Here is a 19395-nt window from a genome sequence, read left to right as displayed (position 1 = left end):
ACCTCGAAACTCTAGAACACAGCAGATGAAACTTGCCAGCCACACTCAGGATGTGGAGTGATTCTATAGACACTCTCTCGGCCCAAGATGGCAGCTTGAGATTAATGACTGCATCCTCCTTGGCCCTGCTGCCGTCAGGCCTGGGGTCTGATCCTGACACACAGAGCCTCCGTGTGCAGCCAATCAGCAGATGTAAGCACACTGGCCCTGTCAGGTTGACATATCATTCCTTCGACAATGTCAGCGAGTATTAATGTTCAATTATCCGTCCTAGAAATGACCCTCGCCTTTATGCATTGTGTAACTGCGCGCATGGCACTCTGGTAAGCCCAAAGACAAGGGCGGAAATGCCCGCAATAAACCAGCCACTGGGAGTTGGCTTTCCAACACTGCCATGACATTGCCTTGCAGTACCGAATAGGAGACTTATTTTTAGTTCTTCTCCTGAAACGTCTGTGAAAGACCGCTGAGCCATCTATCTCCCTCTCTCTTTCTCTCCATCTTCCTTTCCGCCCGTTTGCCTATCGGTTGTCCTTACTGTTTAAGCAGCAAGACTTCAAATGCGTCATCTTGGGGCCTGTCGATCACACAGCCAACTGTTCTTTACGTATCACAATGAGCTGTTCATTATGTGTGTGGTGCCTTTTTATCTCATGAAGCCAGGTGTATATCATTTACCATCAAACCAAAATGACAATAGTAGGCTTCTCTGGAATGGTGTCAAGATCAATTCAACTTCAACTCATAAAGCAAAAGGAACCTGTTCTAGCCAGCTGTCCCTCCTTCCCACTGTTAAAAACAAGACCTCTGGCCGAGGCAAGACTTACCAAGCATACCTGAAATCTTTTTGCTTGTTAACCTTTATGGCTGCTCAAATATTTTAAAACAGTGTCATGATTTGTTGTAGTTAAAACACAAGTCCCCCTTTCCTCTCATATATCACTGTAAGAAACAAAATTTTATCTTAGCAGACAGCTGCATTTGCCTGGTTTTCAATGAACTCGCATTCAAAGGTTATCAATAACAAGTTTGCAAACTTCTCATACAGCCAGCACCGAAAGATAATGTACAGTAATTGCATGATAACTTCCTCCAAAACGGAGATAAAACCTTTCATGCAATCTTGAGTTCACCAAGCGACATACATACGCTAGGACAAACTCAAGTAGCTCAGACTGGGGCTAAATGAATTTTCTCTCGTGATAATACTTTTTAGGGAATGGAAAATGCAGTGACATTTCTTATGGAAAGCCACTAAGAATTCATTATTTTGTCTTAATTTTAACATGTGAAAAACGTGATGATTATGGAAGGTAAAGTCCAGCCACGCCCCCGTCACAGCGTGGTGTCTGGTGCTATTTTTATATGCGTTCTCAACCGCACTGTGAAAGTTCTTGTATCTTCTTTTTCTTTTTCCTTTCCCCCCCACTCCCAACAGTTAACTTTTTCCAAATGACTTCCATTTGTTCCCAGCTCCCAATCCTACTTGCTGGATATGCAACAGCTGACAGCCTCCTGGTCTGCTAAAAGATGGAGCACAGCACCCAAGAAGTCCCCCTTCCCTGTTACTAAATCTCCCTGCCTTTGTCTCCCTGTCCTTGTTCACACTCACTGCTGAGCCCTGCCTCTGGGGCGTTCAGCCTCCTCATGCCATTCATCAGTACCTTTCTGCTCCTATCTTCAAAGCTTCCTTCTCTGTTCTCTCAGCAAATAATTTGGCTATGCCTTGACAAACTACATGGAACGTAACAGCAATTCCATGAAAGACAGCCAATTTCAAGCCTAGCGGTAAACATATTCAAATCTCCCTCCTCCTAAATATTACAAAAATAAAAGCCTCCCCTTCTTGTTATCAGTTCCTCAAACCGCCCCAGCTGTATCCTTCAGTATATACCTCCAGCAGCTGTGGAAGGATCTGGCCTTGCTGTCTTCCATCGCGATCTCACCTGCCTGCCTCATGATACAACTTCTCATACCTCCACAGGCCTGGAATGGCATTTCCAAGAGTCACTGATGATATCCTGGGTCTTATACCAGGAGCTTCCCTGTCCTTCTACTTCATTAAACTCTCAGGTTTGGTCACCTCTGTTTTGAAACTTTGCTCATTCATTTGGTCAGTAAATATTAGCAAGCACCTATAACAGAGCTCTGAAGACAGAGACATGAAAGAGTCAACCCTGACCTCTAGGCGGGGAGGCAGCTCACAAACAGTCACCGCGAGAGGTACGCTCTAGCAGCAGGGGCCATTTCCTCTCTCCTGGGGAGGACAGGAATGGTTTCTCCAAGCAGCGGCAGATGAAATAAGAAGTGAAGGATGCAGAAGACAGCACGGAGTGGAGACAAGTTCACAGGGTGGCACATTCCAGGTAAAGGAACAGCAGGGGCAGGGGCACAGAGTACAGGGCCGTTTCGCACCTGTGAGGAATATAAGCCTTCAGGCCTGGCTTCAGCAGCAGTTGTGTGAGGAGCCTGTACAGGAAGGGCAAGGAAGGACCCCAGGTGCTCGGTGGGCCAGTGTCAGACCTCATCAGATGGTCCTTGAATGGTATGCCAAGGATGCTGTCTCCTATGGCCAACGGGGAAATAGCACAGGATTTTAAGTAGAGGGAGAGTTAGCTGAATTCTATTTTAGAAAAATCACTGTGGTGGCAAAACAAGGTTATTTGTAAGAAAGACTGAGGGCAGGGAGGCTGATTAGGGAAACGGGCAAGCAGGAGATGACAAGGCAGTGACAAGAGGACAAGATAGGGCTAAGAGAATGGAGGAATATTTAGGAGGGAGAATTGGTAGGACTCAGGGAGTGAGAAACTATCTGTGAAGGGAAAAGAAGAGCAAAATTCCAGGGTTGACTCTCAGGTTCCCAGTTGGAGCCTCTGGGTCCACGATCATGCTCTTAACTGAGATGAGGATGACAGGAAGGGGAGCCAGTTGGGCGCCATGACAGACTTGCTTGGGGGATGGGCTCTTTGGCTTCTTTTCATTGTACCTTCCTCCCTTTTCTTAGAATATTAACATGATGGAGCTGAAAGGAAGCCCAGACATCAGCTCAACCCACATCCACATTTGACAGAAGACCTCCCTGCTTGCTCCTGTCTCTTCCGCTAGGTTTTTCCCTCCAGAAAGCCTTTCAGATTCCACCCTTGATCTCCTTCCTAGATCCATGCCTCCATAGGCATCTCTAGCCTCAGCAGAGGCAACACCAAAGACTTGTGCTCTCACAAAGACTGAGGAATCCCATTTCCAAGTATCGGCCATACACCTCACATGGCTATCCCACCGGCCCCAGAAGCACAACGTCTCCCAAACGAACCCCTCACAGTTCCCCCTTCTGACTTCCTTTCTGTCGTCAAAGAAACTGCCAATACCCCTGTTCCCTGTCTGCCCAACGTGAAACAGAGAAGTCACCTTCAATGCTCTTCTTTATCAAATGTCCACTCATGAGTGGTTCCAAAAACGGTCATCAGAATCAGACAGGCTTGATGCAAATCCAGTCCCTGCTTCTTACCACTCTACCTCGGGCAAGCATTTTATCTCCCTGAACCTTGGTTTTCTTATCAGTAAAATGAGACTAGGAGGACCTCCTATAGAGGCTGACTGTAGGAGTTCAATGAGATAAAACATGAGGGTGCTGAGCAGTGGCCTACCAAAGTAAAGGTGGGGTGGGAACACTGTGCCCCCCAGGGAGGAGTATTTTACTCACTGACATTATTTAGAAGAGCTGACTCATGATGATAATAGACAGACTGACCCTACACACATTACACCAAAGATGGACAGCTCCTAGGACCCACCTTGGCGCTTCACTGGCATTTGGCATAGTGTATGGTACACACATGCTAGCTACGAAAGTTTCTACTTACGAGGTTCCAGGCTTGCCTCCATAATACCTCCCACCCACCCATTTATTTACAATCGGACAACCACAGGCTTCTTACCCGAACTTTGCAACTGCCTCACGTTCTCACTTTCATTCTTTCTACAAACTGCACCACAACTCTACCTACACCCTTTTCAAGAGCTTAGAAAGCTCCAGGATATGCATGCTTCCCTGTATACAGTAGGTGTTCAAAGAGCATTTGAACTTACTTGGAAAAAAACTTTAATGGGCCAATTAGTATTGTTATTCAAAGATAAGAGAGATATGGCCTCAAGTTTAGCCATGGTTTATAGTGGGGGAATTAACAAGCATGCTTGAAAGCAGCTTTCTCCTGTCACGGGTAGGGTTTGGCCATTGGATCACGGAAAACCACTCCAGGCATCCCTGCACAGATGGAACACCTGAAGGTATGCCTAGACGGGGCCCTGCATTCACCCCTCTGCCAGCATAACCCCCATCCCCCCACCCCACACTCACTCTTGCCACAGAGCCTGGGCTCCAGGGACAGCAGGGAGCCCACAGCTCTGATGGTGCCATGGTGCCATTTTGGTCACCCCTGAGTAACTGTGCAAAGGAATATCTTTGATGAGGTCATGCAGACTTCTGCCTTGGTTCTCATTGGATCTGGCCAACTGTGTATGCGAGACATTTTCAAGAGCAGTAACAAATCATAAATTGGAGTGTCAGGATATGGAAGTAGAGAGGTACAGCCAGTTAGACTTAGGGCTCTGAAATTTTTGTTTCCAGTCTCTCCTCTGCGGTATACTAAGATCTCCGGGAGCTCTTTAGCCTTTTCTATCCCATTTCCTTGTGTGAAATGTTCCGCCTGTAAATGGGGCATGATTATAAAATGTAAGATCCCATGCAAACTAACTACTCCATAATTAATAACTGTTTAAAATCAAATGGGATACTTGTTTTCATAGCTTGATTTCTAAAACGCCTAATATATGCTATTTCCTGTATGGGTATTTGGGCTTTTTTCCTTGGAAATTCAGCCTGCCATTTACTCAATCACTCTCTCGAACACTGAGGTGATGAATGTTGCTGAGTGCTCGTGGTTTCTGGTCCAGTATGAACACTTTCAGGGAGTAAGTCCTGGCCACCTGTCTGCTGGGTAATTGATAATGTTTTCACTTCAAGGTGTGGGCCTGAGACCCACAGGGCTCAATGGGGAAAGGAAACGAATTGACTCGACTACATCTCTTACCCACCACTCCCAAGACACGTCAACTCATTATTGCCAAATGTACTACAATAGTACCAAGAGGGGGTAGCAACATAAATTTTTGACAACGGTTAAAATGATGCTTTTGTTTTTATTTTGCATTAGCAAATTAAAACACTTGGATTGCCATTACAATTCTTTGTGAAAATCTGGTCTCTGCTAAATTCACAATGAATTATAAATGCCTTCGCCAAAACAAAGAATAATCCACAATGCCCTCAAATGTATGCCTCTCTTCCTAATTTTGATTTCTAGGTCCCATGGCTTCCATAAGAGAAAGCATGCAGGGGCACACACATACTGTATTTCAAATGGAGATTTTATGTAAGCTTATTTTTATAGTGATTCTGAGAGTAGCTGCTCTGCTTTTTATCTATGCAAACTGGAAATAAAGTAGGCACCCTGCCAGCTCCCTGACAGCAGGCCAGGCCCGGGCTGCCATGGGTGACTCGCACAATGACATCTAAGGGGTCCAGAAAAGAACCCTGACTAATGGCTTTTGGATTCCCTATGACCTTTGATCCTCGATGACTTAGACCAAAATAAATGACCTAATTTCAAGAAACTACATCCAGCATGTGAACTCTAATGAGTGACAGAATTTACCTGCTAAGCAATGATTAATAGGTATGTGGTCCTTATAATCATTCCTTAGATCTTAGCTAAACTAGAGAGAAGATACTTTTCAGATGCTGGTTTTTCAAAACAAATTCATCTTCCAGGAGGCTGAGCAAATTGACAGTGCCCCGTGGCACATAAAGTACATGAGGCACTGGAAATACGAACGGATTTCCTGAAACAGACATCGAGTTGGCGAATACTACTAAAAAAACAAAAGCATTTCTCCCTCAAATGTATGGATTGTTTCTGCAGTTGTTGATTCTGTGGCTTTCTTCCTGACAAAGGCTATCAGACCGGAGGGCCAGCACAGGAATCCAGGAGCGAGTCTGACCGCGGTGCACACCCTTGTCCATGCTAACATCCCTCGGGGCGCGGAAGCTGGAGGAAGGGGAAGGAGGAGATTCTGTAACCTCAACATTCACAACTACCTGCTCACCCCCTGGGACACGCAAGTACGCTATCAAAAAGCCCGAAAGAAAAAGTCTCTATATTGTCAGAGTCCATGTTCTATCTGAAGCTTTCTAGGTACTCGGGAGACCCCAGGGAAACTCTCTGATGTTTATTTAGGGCAGCGAAACTAGCCTGTATGATACTATAATGATGGGTACACATCACACATTTATCCAAACCCATACAACATGCAACACCAAAAGTGAGCCCTGACTTGGACTTTGGATGATGATGGTGTGTCAAATATAGGTTCATCAGTTGTAAGGAATGGACCACTCTGGTGGCGGGGGAGCACTGATAACAGGGACGCTAGGCATGGGGGGGGGGCAGGGAAGAAGATATATAGGAAATCTTCCTCAGTTTTGCGGCAAACCTAACACTTCTCTAAAAAACAAAGTCTACCTTTTAAAAACTCTTTGATATTCAAAAGAAAGTTCTCATACACTAAATAAGAACTGAAAGTTTGCAGAGGAAAACCATAACACTTCAGTTCAATCTACATGGTAAAATAATGGGTTAAGTTTCAGCATCAAAGGAAAAAACTCAAAGCATAAAAATCAAAGATGGAGAAAAAGAAGCATCTTTCCATTACAATCCGTCCTCTTGCTTGTGTTCCTAAGATCCTTGCTAGGCCAAGTGTGGCCTGGGGACCAGCAGCATCAGTATCTGCTAGGAGCTCATTGGAAATGCTGATTTTCAGTTCCCGCCCCACTGAACCAAAATCTTCATTTAAAGACAGATCCCCAGATCATCTGACTGCACACCAAAGTTTAAGAAGCACTAATTAATCCATTTTCTGACCTTTTAGATGGTAGACTTTCATTTTTGAAAAATTACTATTTACACATCAGTTAAATCCCCAAATGTGTACATTGCCAAATCTCCTGATCCAGACTCCAAGGAACGTTGTGACTATCAATTCAACACTGTATGAAAATTAAAACTGAGTAAAGATCTTCTACTCAGACTCTAAGCAGTTCCTTCTGCCTCTCCCCATCATATCAACCTAGTGATGGTTCCAATGACTTTGTCTATCACGTTACCTATCGCCTGTACGTACTGATTTTCAAAACCCAGAGGTGGGCTGGACCCTGTCCGCTGTGTCACAAGCAGAGAAACAAGTAAATTGTTGTCCAAGTTCACTCAGCATATGGTAAAGAGGGCCCTCAAGCCAGCCCAGTGCTTTTACGACAACTAATGGTGCCTTCCCCCCAAATCACCAGAATGACGACTCCAACCCCCACCCCTTGATTTTGGTTATGAAAACCAGTTTTGCCTCCCCAGAGCCAGCACTCGAGTCCATCTTGCCTCATTTCTCCTCCTGTCTTCCTGTCTCCCAGCAGTCAACAGACCAACACATGACCATATTTACATCATTTCTCTTGACATTGGTAATGGGAACAACTGAGGGGAAAAATGAACACTCTGATGCTACCCAAAGGCCAGCTTTATCTTCTCAGAGGTTAATACCTACCTCTTGGAACAGCAGAACAGCCCCAAAAGTCCACATGCTGTGACGGTCAACCGAGTGACAGACCAGCCTAAGTTAGCTCGAATGTGAAACATAGTGTCTCTAGCCCAGAGATGAACTAAAAGGTAATGCCACGTTCGAATGGTCTCTTACAGATTCTTCCAGAGGCTCTGAGCATCGACCCCTTAATTAAATCTAATTTGGTTTCCACACGGGGTGTTACTGAGCACATTCCCTTCACCATACATGTAAGCTCGATATACATCATCTTCAGCTTCCAACTATAGCCTCACGAAGATGTTTCCGTGTGGGAACATTCAAACCTGATTTATGGCGCTATTGTACCAACTAAGCAACTAATCTTCCAGTATAAATGCAACACATAAGGACAACCTAACTGAAACATATAAATTCCACATATACTTAAAAATATTATTGTCTGTAATTTAATATAGCACAATGTTTCTAAGCCTATAACCTTGCATGCAGAAGCAGTTTTTCAAGCATTAATACTTAAATGGGTCATAGACACCACATCTGTCATTCTGTCCTGAAGTCTATGAGGCAAAACCAAGACTATGCTGGCCTATTGATTTTTCTAGCATTTGCTTTAATTTACTTAACCATTGAGAAATCCATCAGTACATAAAGGGCAACTGTCCATTACTGCCTCATTTGCAGACATTCCTTCCCCTCGTTTTTGGTAAATATTTCCCTTAAATTGCTATGTGTTTACAGTGTAAAAACGAATTAGGAAAGTGCTCACACCTGTTTCTGTTCAGTAACTGCTGCACTGAGGTATATGTAACGTGCTTAAAGATAGAATAAATATCTAGACATTATTACATCTGTGTGCAAAGGGTGGTAAATTAGATCCTAATTACATTAACAGGGATTCTGCCTCCCAGCTTAAATTTTACATGAGCACTCTGCAAAAATTCAAAAGCTCTGCTGTGGTTTCTTTATGAGCTTGTGATTACAGCTACTTCCTATGCGGTCACTAAATATTCTGTTTACAAATAAATGAAGAAGCTTTGAGCCAACTTGCCAGGGTAATAATCTATTTCTTTCTCCCCCTCCCTCTTCCCAGCAAACCCTCGCCACATATGCATGGCAACAATCAGGAACCCTGGCTTCATCTAATTACTCCATCACATAATTTCACAAATTGCCTTGTCACTGGGGAGCCAAGTGCAAAACACGCTCACAGTGGGATTTCAGGCAGCAGCTTTCATTTACTACTCATTCCTTGTTAAATTAAACACGAAAACACCAGTTGTGTGAAAGAAGTCAAAAAGAATGCCTGCAAATGAGCCAGACAAGTATATCTCCTACCTACCATTTCACCAAATACAGTGTTGGCAACAGGCACATCCAACAGGGAGGATACCCTTGGCTGGCCCATTCTTATTTTGATGTAGCTTCTACAATAGACCAGAACCCAAAGGCCAAAACCAAATAGGCTTCTCCAGAAAGTAAGCTTCGTCATATGTCAACAGGAAGAATAGGCATGCAGTAAAAAATTAAAAAAAAAAAAAAAAAAAAAAAAGGTGCTCTTCCCAAGCCCCTCTATTCTTTGCCCTTTCTGCCTGGCCATGATCCTCACATGAGAACCTGTATTTTTGTATTGGAGGAACGATGCCAAGTTTTCTGAAAGTATAAACAGTATACCACATAGTTCCACTCTGGCTAGGAAGAAGGAACCAGATTCTGCTAATCTTTTAAAAGTTCTCCAACAGAAAGATCATCAATCAAGTTCATGCAGTATGTGATGTTTTCCTTTTAAGTATTAATGCCTTACATGTCTCTGAAATGCATGAAGGTAAATGCTCACCTATCTCACTACAGACATGTCGGGGTAAGAAAGAGAGTGCAAGGTGGGCGACGTGCCCACGGGGAGCGGACCTGAGAGCACAGCCCTGGAAGCTGACATTGGTGCGTCAACAACTAAACAAGGCCACCGGTAATTAAAGGTATTTCTCTGCAGCTCAGGAGCCGGCAGGGTCAGGTACCGTTTTACATCACAAACCAGTCCTTTCTGCATGTCGGTTTGCCAGCATTATCTGCACAGGGAGAAGAAGACATTAGCAGCAGCTGTCTCTCTGCTTTTACACTGAAAATTCTATTCACACAGACAGGTGGAGTAATTTAAAAGCCAATGTGGTGCAATTTCGATGTGACTAATGTCACTGCCTACTAAAATGCCACCATTACCACTGTTTATGGAAACATTACTAAAATTACATTTTATTCATAAGAATTTTAGGGTTCTGGTTATTACTCGCTTTAAAATGATCAGACCTCGGTGTCAGGCCCCAGAGCACTGGCCTAATTCTCCAGGCTTTAGCAGCCTCCTCTGCTGAGAAACGACAGTTGGATTGTAGTTTCAAGAGTAATCGGGACGGCAGCAGCAGTTTCCTCCATCTCCATAAAGCAAATTAAAGACATAGCTCTTTGGCGTCCTGGACACGTGACGAGCAAAGAAATCTTCAAGGAGCTAAATCTGTGTTAGAAGGTTCCGTTAGGATTTGCATGAGGACAGATTCCTCACCCCCAAACTGCTCTCTGACATTGTTAGTAAGAGACAGGGGGAGATTTGCATATTTCCATAAGGAAGGAGGAAGAGCTAATGTTTAAAATCTGAAATTCTAACAATGCATAAATTATTTCAGTTGCACAAAATAGCAATAGCTCCAGCTATGCCTTTTTTTAATGGGCAGAGAGGTCCGGAAAAAGGATCTGGATAGGAAAGGACCATCCTTAATCCTTAGTTACCAACAGCCATCAGACTGCATGATGAAGTTTTACGCCAAACCCTCTGGCTCGTATTTTTATTTAAAAAATACTAATTAGCCAGTTCATGGAATGAGATTATAATTATACCTTTGAACTTCCACAGTACGATTTGATTTGCTCTGTATCTGAAAGGCGACGTGGTAGAAAGCGCACGGAAATTCAAGACAGGGGATTCCGGTTCCAGCTCAGCCCGTTCCTAGCTTTTGCCCTTGAGAAAAATCACTAACTTCTCGAAACTTCAGTTTGGTCATCTTGCCACCTCATAGGATTGCCTTCAGAATCCAATGTACGTGCAAATATTAAACTACAAAGCACCACAGAGATGTATCTTAGGATTCCATTTAGCCTTTTGATCAATTTTTTTTCTTTAGCCTTTTGATCCCAGGACTGTGTCAAAATAGCCAAGCCATGAATAGATAATTTTTTTTAAAAAAGCAAATGATAGTCTTTTTGACTATCGAAGTAACTATCCTCTTCAGTCCTTTTCAGGGAGGAAAAATGAAGAAGGAAAATTACAGGGGTGCCTAGGTGGCTCAGTGTGTTGAACAACCAACTCTTGATCTGGGTTCAAGTCATGATCTCAGGGTTGTGAGATGAGCCCTGAGATGTGTTCCATGCTGCGTATGGAGCCTGCTTGGGATTCTCTCTCTCCCTCTCCCTTTGCCCCTTCCCCCCACCCCCATCTCTCTCTCTCTAAAATGAATAAGTAAATAAATAAGTAAAATGTTTTTTAAAAAGGTAAAAAAAAAAAAAAAAAAGCAAATGGTAAAAGTAACATTACGTAGGCAGGAGATAATTTCATGTAACATGAGATCAGGTCATTTTTTTGTGGAGTTTCTCCCCCAAGAAGTTTGGAAACTGGCTTTTCTTTACGTAGTGGGAATTATTCCTAAACGTCTATCACTCGAGTCGGGAATTATCTCTACTTGTTTATCCTTCTTAGGATGGGTGTTCCTGTTCATGGATTGTACCTCCTGATCCTCGGGCGTCCCAAAAACTTCCTAGGACATTGAATTCTCAGAGGTCATTCATGTCACAGGAGAGCTCATGGGTTCTGCAGGGATACCAGCCACAAAGTTAATGTGAGAAGAGATGAAAACTGACCACAGAATATTAAGAACTGAAAAGTTAAGATGCTCAATAGGTTAAGTTCATATATATTGTCCCGTTTTGTCTGAAGAGATAACACCAGGACAATAAGTAGTCATTTCCAACAAACCAAAGATCTCTAGTTTAGGATAGTTTGAATAATATATTCTGAAACCAAGTAATTTGTATCTCCTACCGACTAACTTGGGATGTTCTCATTTATGCCTTCAAGTTAGTTAGGCCTGTCGCTGCTTTACAGTGTTCAAAGACAAAGCCCTACATCTTGTATTGGGACCCACACTCACTAGGCTATAATTTGCTGAGTGAAGGCACTTTGCAATTGCAAAAAATCTAGGACGAAAGGTCTTTAAAATGTTAGAAAACTGCCTGGCATAACTCATTCAGCTACCCCTTTGCTCTTGGAGGCTCTCTCCAGGCCCGTCAAGAAATGGGTGCCTGTCTGCGTCCCTGAGGGCTCTCTCCTCCTCTTGACACACTAGGATGAGTATCAAGTCCATTGAGGTGAGCCAGCTTTCCTGGGCTCAGGGCTCTGCTAACTGAGGGACAAGCAGTACTGAGATATCCTTGTCAGTATCAGCCATTTGGATGAGAATCCACACAATCACTATCATTGCTTGGAGCCTTAATAAAATAATTTTTGCTACCTCATGGCATTCAGTCATTACAGGTAAACTTGGACCACAACCAAGAGGGTTTTGTGACCCCAGCAACAGACCATCGATTGCAATGTGGCCTCCACTATTGGTTATCTCTTGGCATACATTCACAACAACAACAACAGAAAAACTACAGGGGGTAGTTTTAGGAGGTAAAAACAAATGAAATGGATCCATTCTCCCGACTGTGATTGGTACAGATAGCAGGGGTTCAAAGAGATCTGTCCTACAGAAAAATGTAGGGACATACGTGTGCCCACAGTCATACTCATGTTTCCATAAGGAAGACTGAGATGTGACAGGGATGTTTCCAGTAAAGTCAAAGTATCCTAAATTCCATGACATTCAGATTTACTTCTACTGGCAAAACTACCAACCAACCAAACCAAACCAAAACATCTGAATCGTTTCTAAAATGAAACCAACTGATTTTCTCTCCATCAAACCTCCATTCTTTAAAGCAAAGAACTTTCACCAAGACTCTTAAACACCGGGAATGGGAAAAAAGTCAATATATATTTCATATACTATATGAAATTCCTAAGGGTTGGATGGCGTTCGTTTAAAAGATACATTCATACATAAATACACAATGCTCCAGTTTTAATCTGAAAGATAGATGGAGGAGGAGCTATTGCATATTCGTTGACCGAATTTGATACTTCACCTTCAAAAATATATCGGAGAAATCAGAAGACACAATATTGATGTATGCTTTGAAGTATAAATGGTTGGCTAGTGTTCAAGCATCAGCAACCCTCAACTTAATAAATTGTGCTTCTATGGGCACTTTTGTTTTGAACCTAATCTTTTCCTTAATTACCCCGATTGAGAGTAGATCAGAGAACCGAACTACAGTGTATTTTTAACTTACCCTTAGAAACAAAAGGAAAATTTTAGTATAATCTGACAAATTGCCAGCCAGACTCTACACAAGGCCCTTGTATAAGGCACCAATCATCATTTGGGCACAAAAATCTCAATCATATCCCCCAAATAGCATAGAGCCCCAGTCACAGCTCATTTGCTTGTAAGTCCTATGTACATGAACAAATGGACAATTTTAAAGTTGGACTTTTGTTTTTACTTTTGACTGTTTTCTGCACCCCCCCCCCATGTCCCCTCATCAACCGACTGTAATTACCCCAGGTCAGAGGTGCACAACCATGATGGGGAGGAAAGGCTGGGACAAGGGGAAGGAGGTGTGCAGAAGGCTTCGAGAGAGCTCTGCCAGGTCACTAATGGCCTCTGGGGCAACGACTTGGAGAACCGGCTGATGCTTTGCCTTTGATCTTCTAATTCACAATGATCATTAGTATTAACTCCGATTCTTCTGGGTGAAGAATTCCAGCTGTAACCTTTTCAGTTTACCTGACCTAAGAAAATTCATCACCCATCCCATTAGGATTTCAATAACCAGCTAAGAAAGAGAAAAAAGCAGTTGCCCCAGAATCTAGAAACCACCCGCTTCATTATTAAAACAGATTTTATATGACATATATCACAGAAGAATTAGGGCATTCCGATAGTTCCTCCATGTAATTAAATAATCTATTCCTTTTTCCCCCTGAGAGAGAGGATTCCCAATTGGGTGAAAAAATCATTAGGGTCCGATGTAATCACAGTTGAAACGTGCTATCTCCAAAGTAGCAGAGACCTTTTAAAATCAAGATAGAGGGATTTGTCAGTCCAACTTGGATTAGTTTTGGCAAAGCCTAGCTCTGACCCATCATCATTAAGAAAGCCTGTGAAGGTGAATGGCAACCGCATGGAAGAGAAAAATAGTAACTATATTCTCATTGGTTTCAGAGAGCTCATTTTTGATAAGGTACAGGGACACCTGAAAGGGAAAAAATTATTCTCACCCCTATACACTAGTTTTCAGGAATCTTAACTATATAATGTATCTGCAGATAACACAGAGCAAAGAAAGTCTCAGAGTTGCTGTCTCCACAAACCACCTTCCTCAGGCACAGTTAGGACTAGTCTGAAGGAGGGACAGTCTTTCTCAAATACTTTGTACTACCCAGATTCTCATTCTAGGCAAAAGTTGGAGAATACAGTCTTCCTGCCCCACTATCTTCTTAGGACTAATTTTAGCTGAATCATGCGAGCTGGTTAGGCACAATGGAAATATTTACTGTTAAAGCTATCAAAGTTGAGAGGTGAGGGACAGAAAAATAGAAATGGAAGGGGGGGAGCAAATCCCATCTGCTTCCTACCTAATGCCTGCCTACAGATCCTTCTGTCTGCCTTCGACCTTTCACTCACCTTGATCAACAGAACGGATTGTCTGGATACCAAAGAGAGAGGTACTTTTTCAGTGTAATAATAATTCCTAACATTTAGAGAACAATTCTTCCACAACTGCAAGCAGAGATATGACACTAGGATGTCGCCAACAGATCTTGTTACCAAAAGCAAAACCAATGAAACAACATCTGTCTCTTCTAGAGCATTCAATTCCCAATTCAATTCCATTTACTCCATCCTTAGAGTGGCGGACCCGCAGGGCACTTTTCATCTAATAGTGTTTCTATGGAAACGCCATTCTCAACCTGGAAGATTCTACAACCCCTCACTTTGGCTTTATCCACATTGAGAGGGAAGTCTTATAAATCAGAAATTGAGACATAAATTTTGCCACAGACCAAAAAAAAAAAAAATCCCAGGTTAGAAGTTCACAATAAGAAACAAAACAAAACCAAAGAGTAAAATATATGTATCTGACATAGAAACAGTGTCTCTATTAAGTACCCCATGAGATCCCAAAGACCACTGACAGGAATCCAAGAGAATGTGAATGAAAATCAATTAAATCAATTCACCTTGAGGGTCACCTCCCCAATTGGCCAATGTCAGATGTGTCACCCTTTGCATGATTTCTTCACCTGAACCCACAGGTGTGTATTTTACCAGCCTACATTCTTCCTAACTCTCAAGACTCTTGGGACACACAGCTGCTCCATTCAGGAAAATATGTCACTGCATATTTTAAATAAGAACAATATTAACCACTTTTCTATTTAGATTATATTTGAATCTGCAATATGCAATAGGGTAAATGTACAATAGGGTAGAAAAACCAAACCAAACAAAAAATCCTTGATTTTTACCCTAAACATTGTATGTATTCCTTCTTCTCATTTTCACTAGGCCCTTAGGCACAATCTTTGTAACACTATGTAGCAAAAGAACTGGCAATACGCAAAATACATCCACTTTAAACATTATGACATAGTAGGTTATAGTAATAATCAGAATAATGCCTTTAAGAAGGAAAAAGAAAACTTCGCAGAGCATATGCCCCCAAACTGACTGACTATACAGTGACTCATACTGAAATATTAAGGATTTTTTAATTGTTTGCTGTAATTTGTCTTCAGGCAAATGGAAGCATTTCTGTTAAGAAATGCTTTTGTTTTCTTTCTAATTCCCTCTTACTATCTAAATAATGTCAGTCACTCTTTTCAATTCCGGGGAATAGTTCTTTTAAGAGACATTCCCTAGTTATCAACGCTGGCAAATATTCAACTAAGACTGAGGTGGAAATTTACATCCCTGAAATTTCCTTTTATCCCATAATCACCAAAGTTTAAAATCTGTTTCCTCTTTCTTTTATTATTTTCATCATATACAAGTATTTCCAGTTTAGCTCACTAGAAACCGTGAGTCCAAGAATGAAGCTTTAGTTCTCTCCTTGGAGTAGTAAAATGTGCTTAAACCTACCTGTGGACAGCTACACAACAGCACATTTTTCTTATGCAGCTGGGGTTTTTGTTTTGTTTTGTTGTGTTTTGTTTTGTTTTGTTTTTCCTGGGCCTATTCTACTCCTCCAACACACAAATGCTTGAAAGCCCTTTCAAAGGCGGGTTTTTGTTATTGTTGCTGTTTTAACTGAATAAATCTAATGTAAAGATTGACCCATTTATTTGGAAAAGAAAAAAAAGAGTAGGGATTTGCTTTCAAAAAGGCAGGCGAGGTTTTATAATACACTGTTTGGCATTTAAAAAATCAGGTTTTACAGTTTGCTAATAAATTGTTATTGCAATTGTTTTAATTAGCCAGAGGTTCAGTTGCTCTTTTGCATCTTGCAAGATTTCAGACAGGATTTTCTAGAGAAGTTACATTAATCGGATGGCAAGAATGTGATCATTTAAAATTTGTAGCATCTTCCGAATGAATTGTGCCTCTGGAAGAACTCTCAGAACTTGAAATAAAGTTGCTAAAATATTAGTACAGAGATACCACGACTTACTTACATTTGAACAAACAACAAAACTCTTCTTAAACTCCAGAGGTCCTTCCCCATAGAATTTATTATGACCAGCTTCTGACTATAAACAAATACCTAAGGAATTGGTGCATTCCTTCAAGAAGTGTAACAAGACAAGGAGAAGGGTGTTCCTGGTAACTGCAGCTCTAGCTGGTCTTGCAGTTGGAGAAGAGGGAAGGGAATCACTTTCGTTGCGGGAAGAAAAGAGGGAGAAAATTTAAATATATCGCCTTTGCTTTTTGGATGATGTTATGAGATATTTGCTTTTTCTAGATGGTCACCATGATCGATATTTTTGTATGCACACATGGCACTGGAGTGGGGAAGCAGTTGGGCATGTCCAGATGGGAACCGCAAGGCAATTTCTATGAGCCTTCATACAGATGTGGACAAATGGGTTTCCCCTACCAGGGCAGTAGTGGTACAGGCCAGCACAGACCCCCAAACTGAAAGAAATTAGCCCAACCTCAAGAAATCAGGCAGTTTATGAATAATTTCTAATCCAATTGCCCAAATAACATATGGACCACAAAATGCACCGCAATGCAGGGAAGATCTTGCTGGCTGCTAAGGAAGTTCTCTGTTTTGTTTTAAGAAGATAATATAGCTCTCTGCAAGGTTCTTCCCAAGGGTATGACCTAGAAAACCAGGAATCTGGTGGATGAATAAAAGAACTTGCTTCTCTCTCTCCTGATCCTGTCTGAACCAATATTTGATTATATTTTATTCAGGGGCACCTCAGCTTCAAGGAAAGCCACAGCTCCTCTGTGGACTGATACGGAGGCTGATGAAATCCATTCTTTTTTTTTTTTTTTTTCCCCCTCTCTGTTAGTACAGGAAATAGACTCAGGTTGTAACTTCCAGGGCCACCTGATTTTGTCCCCTCTGCCCTCATCCTCCAGATCAGGTTGGCTGGTCAGCCCCAGTGACGAAATATCAGCATGGCTGCCTCAGCACCTCTGACCGACTGTCTCTTCTTATCTCCTGCTACTTATTCTTCCTGCTGTGCCCTTCATGCCCTCTGTGCCCTCTGGACCCTATCCTTTCATCCCCAGCAGCAACCTTGCACCTTGCACGGGGCAGATCTCAAACTATCCACATCCTTGTAAGCAGTGTTGGGTAAGCCATGGCACCTGAATTGGGTTTTCGGTAAACCTAATACAATGTTAAAATCAGCTATGCCACCTAAAGCTTCAGCTCACCACCAGCACTAACCAACCTCCAAAACTGATTCCAAAACTGTCATTGGAGGCTGGTCGCTGTTTGGAATCATAATGGTGGAAGAGAGAGAGGAAACTTTTTTTTTTTTTAGTTATTCCTGCTGTTCTCAGTTTTTGTTTTATTCACAGATGCTGGAAAATCGGGATGAATTTAGACCCTCGAGTGTTATTGGAGGCGTAGCCTCTCTCCAGAGGAGCAGAACCAGTGTGGCCTTTGACAGCCCCTGTGTGTCTCCCTGTAACACTACAAGTCACTGGTGGACACAGCTCTGAAAGTGGGCAAAGGCGTGAGGGTCAGCAGACTTGGGTACATTGGCAACAACACAGAACTGACCTTGATACAGAAAAATAAATGACTTTCAGAAGAAGCAAACTAGGCTAAAAACAGTAACATAAAGAGTTTGCTTCTGACATTTTTCAAAAAGCCAAGATTTTTAACATTCATTCATTTTAGGCTAGGTTAGGCGAGGCGAGGCTATGACCTATTTAAATTCAACCTTTGCCCTTAAGAGTGGAAGTTCCCCTTGCCAACAATTTTGCTGATTTTTAAAATATTATTTTATCCATAAATTTTCATTTGGTCTTCTTTCTGAGATGTCATTAAGTCAGTATGCACTTACAAAAATATCCACCAAAATATTATGATTATAAATATTGTGAACATGAAATTCATTCAGAACAATAACCAAACAAAACAAATCCCTCGGTGGCATAAAGCCCCCAATCTCCAGTTTCTCACATCTCCAGGAGAATTCCTGCAGTGAAAACAGCAACACTCCCACAGACAATATAAACTGTTCCTCTGCTGGAAAAGTCACAGGGGACTACACAGGAAGAGCCGACGCTATATTGCTGTTTTCCTTTACAGTTCTAAGTACAGCGACAACTTTCACTGGGCGGCCCTGACTCAGATGAATGTTTTGTAATGGCAACCAGGCCATTGAAACCACTTAAAAGCAAATTATGTGAACATCTTGCCATTGCAACAAGATTTAAACTTTTTGGACCATTCACTAGAAAGGTCCACTAAAGCGTTCAAAGAAATTAAGTCCTTCTCTCTGGGGTTTGGCTTACTTTTTTCTTAGGAGGAGTTGGTTCTAAGTACCTCAGAGTCACACTGAGAAAAGCAACATCATTAACACACATACTTAAAATCACAAATCACAGGAACTCCTAAACCTTATGACTTACAGTTAACAAAATTGCAATAGTGAACTTCAAATAAAACTCCTCATTTGGGGTAAGTAGCTAGGAAATTAAGTGCTAACACTTTGGTAAAAACTAGGGGAACACAGAGACTTATGATATATTCCAAGTGCAGAGGGGATCATTTCTTCCCCCATTTTCTTTTCTATCACAACTGGTTCACCATCCATATTTAGTTTACATATGTCATTTAGAATCCACTTACTGTTAGATGCTGGAACAGCCACGCCCTCATGATATTTGTGGCTACTTTGGGAAAGATGCCACGCTTTTTGTGACGCTTTTTGTCCTTATCTGGATCATCATCGTCACCTGTGCTGGGGGAAGCTACACTGTTGTCCAAGCCATCACCTGCAAACATAGTGAATCAAATTTTGACTGATGCTACCTTGACATGCTTTATTCAAATAGAATGCCTTTGGATATAAACAAAACCAAAAGAGCAATATAAATGATTAGTAGTTTATTTGGTACTTTTTATTTT

At 42.0% G+C, this 19395-nt stretch overlaps 1 protein-coding gene across 2 annotated transcripts in view; it reads right to left on the bottom strand.

The window, feature by feature from the left end:
• MEIS1 (Meis homeobox 1) overlaps positions 1–19395 on the bottom strand; it is a 134844-nt gene that overhangs the window by 40029 nt on the left and 75420 nt on the right. For both annotated transcript variants that reach the window (XM_032352295.1, XM_032352294.1), the window contains exon 8: positions 19117–19262. In XM_032352295.1, the coding sequence (XP_032208186.1) occupies positions 19117–19262 (146 nt within the window). The remainder of the gene's footprint in view (positions 1–19116; positions 19263–19395) is intronic.

Source organism: Mustela erminea, chromosome 7 (genome assembly GCF_009829155.1).
Source record: "Mustela erminea isolate mMusErm1 chromosome 7, mMusErm1.Pri, whole genome shotgun sequence".
Taxonomy (NCBI): domain Eukaryota; kingdom Metazoa; phylum Chordata; class Mammalia; order Carnivora; family Mustelidae; genus Mustela; species Mustela erminea.
This window is presented reverse-complemented; position numbering and strand designations above follow the sequence as displayed.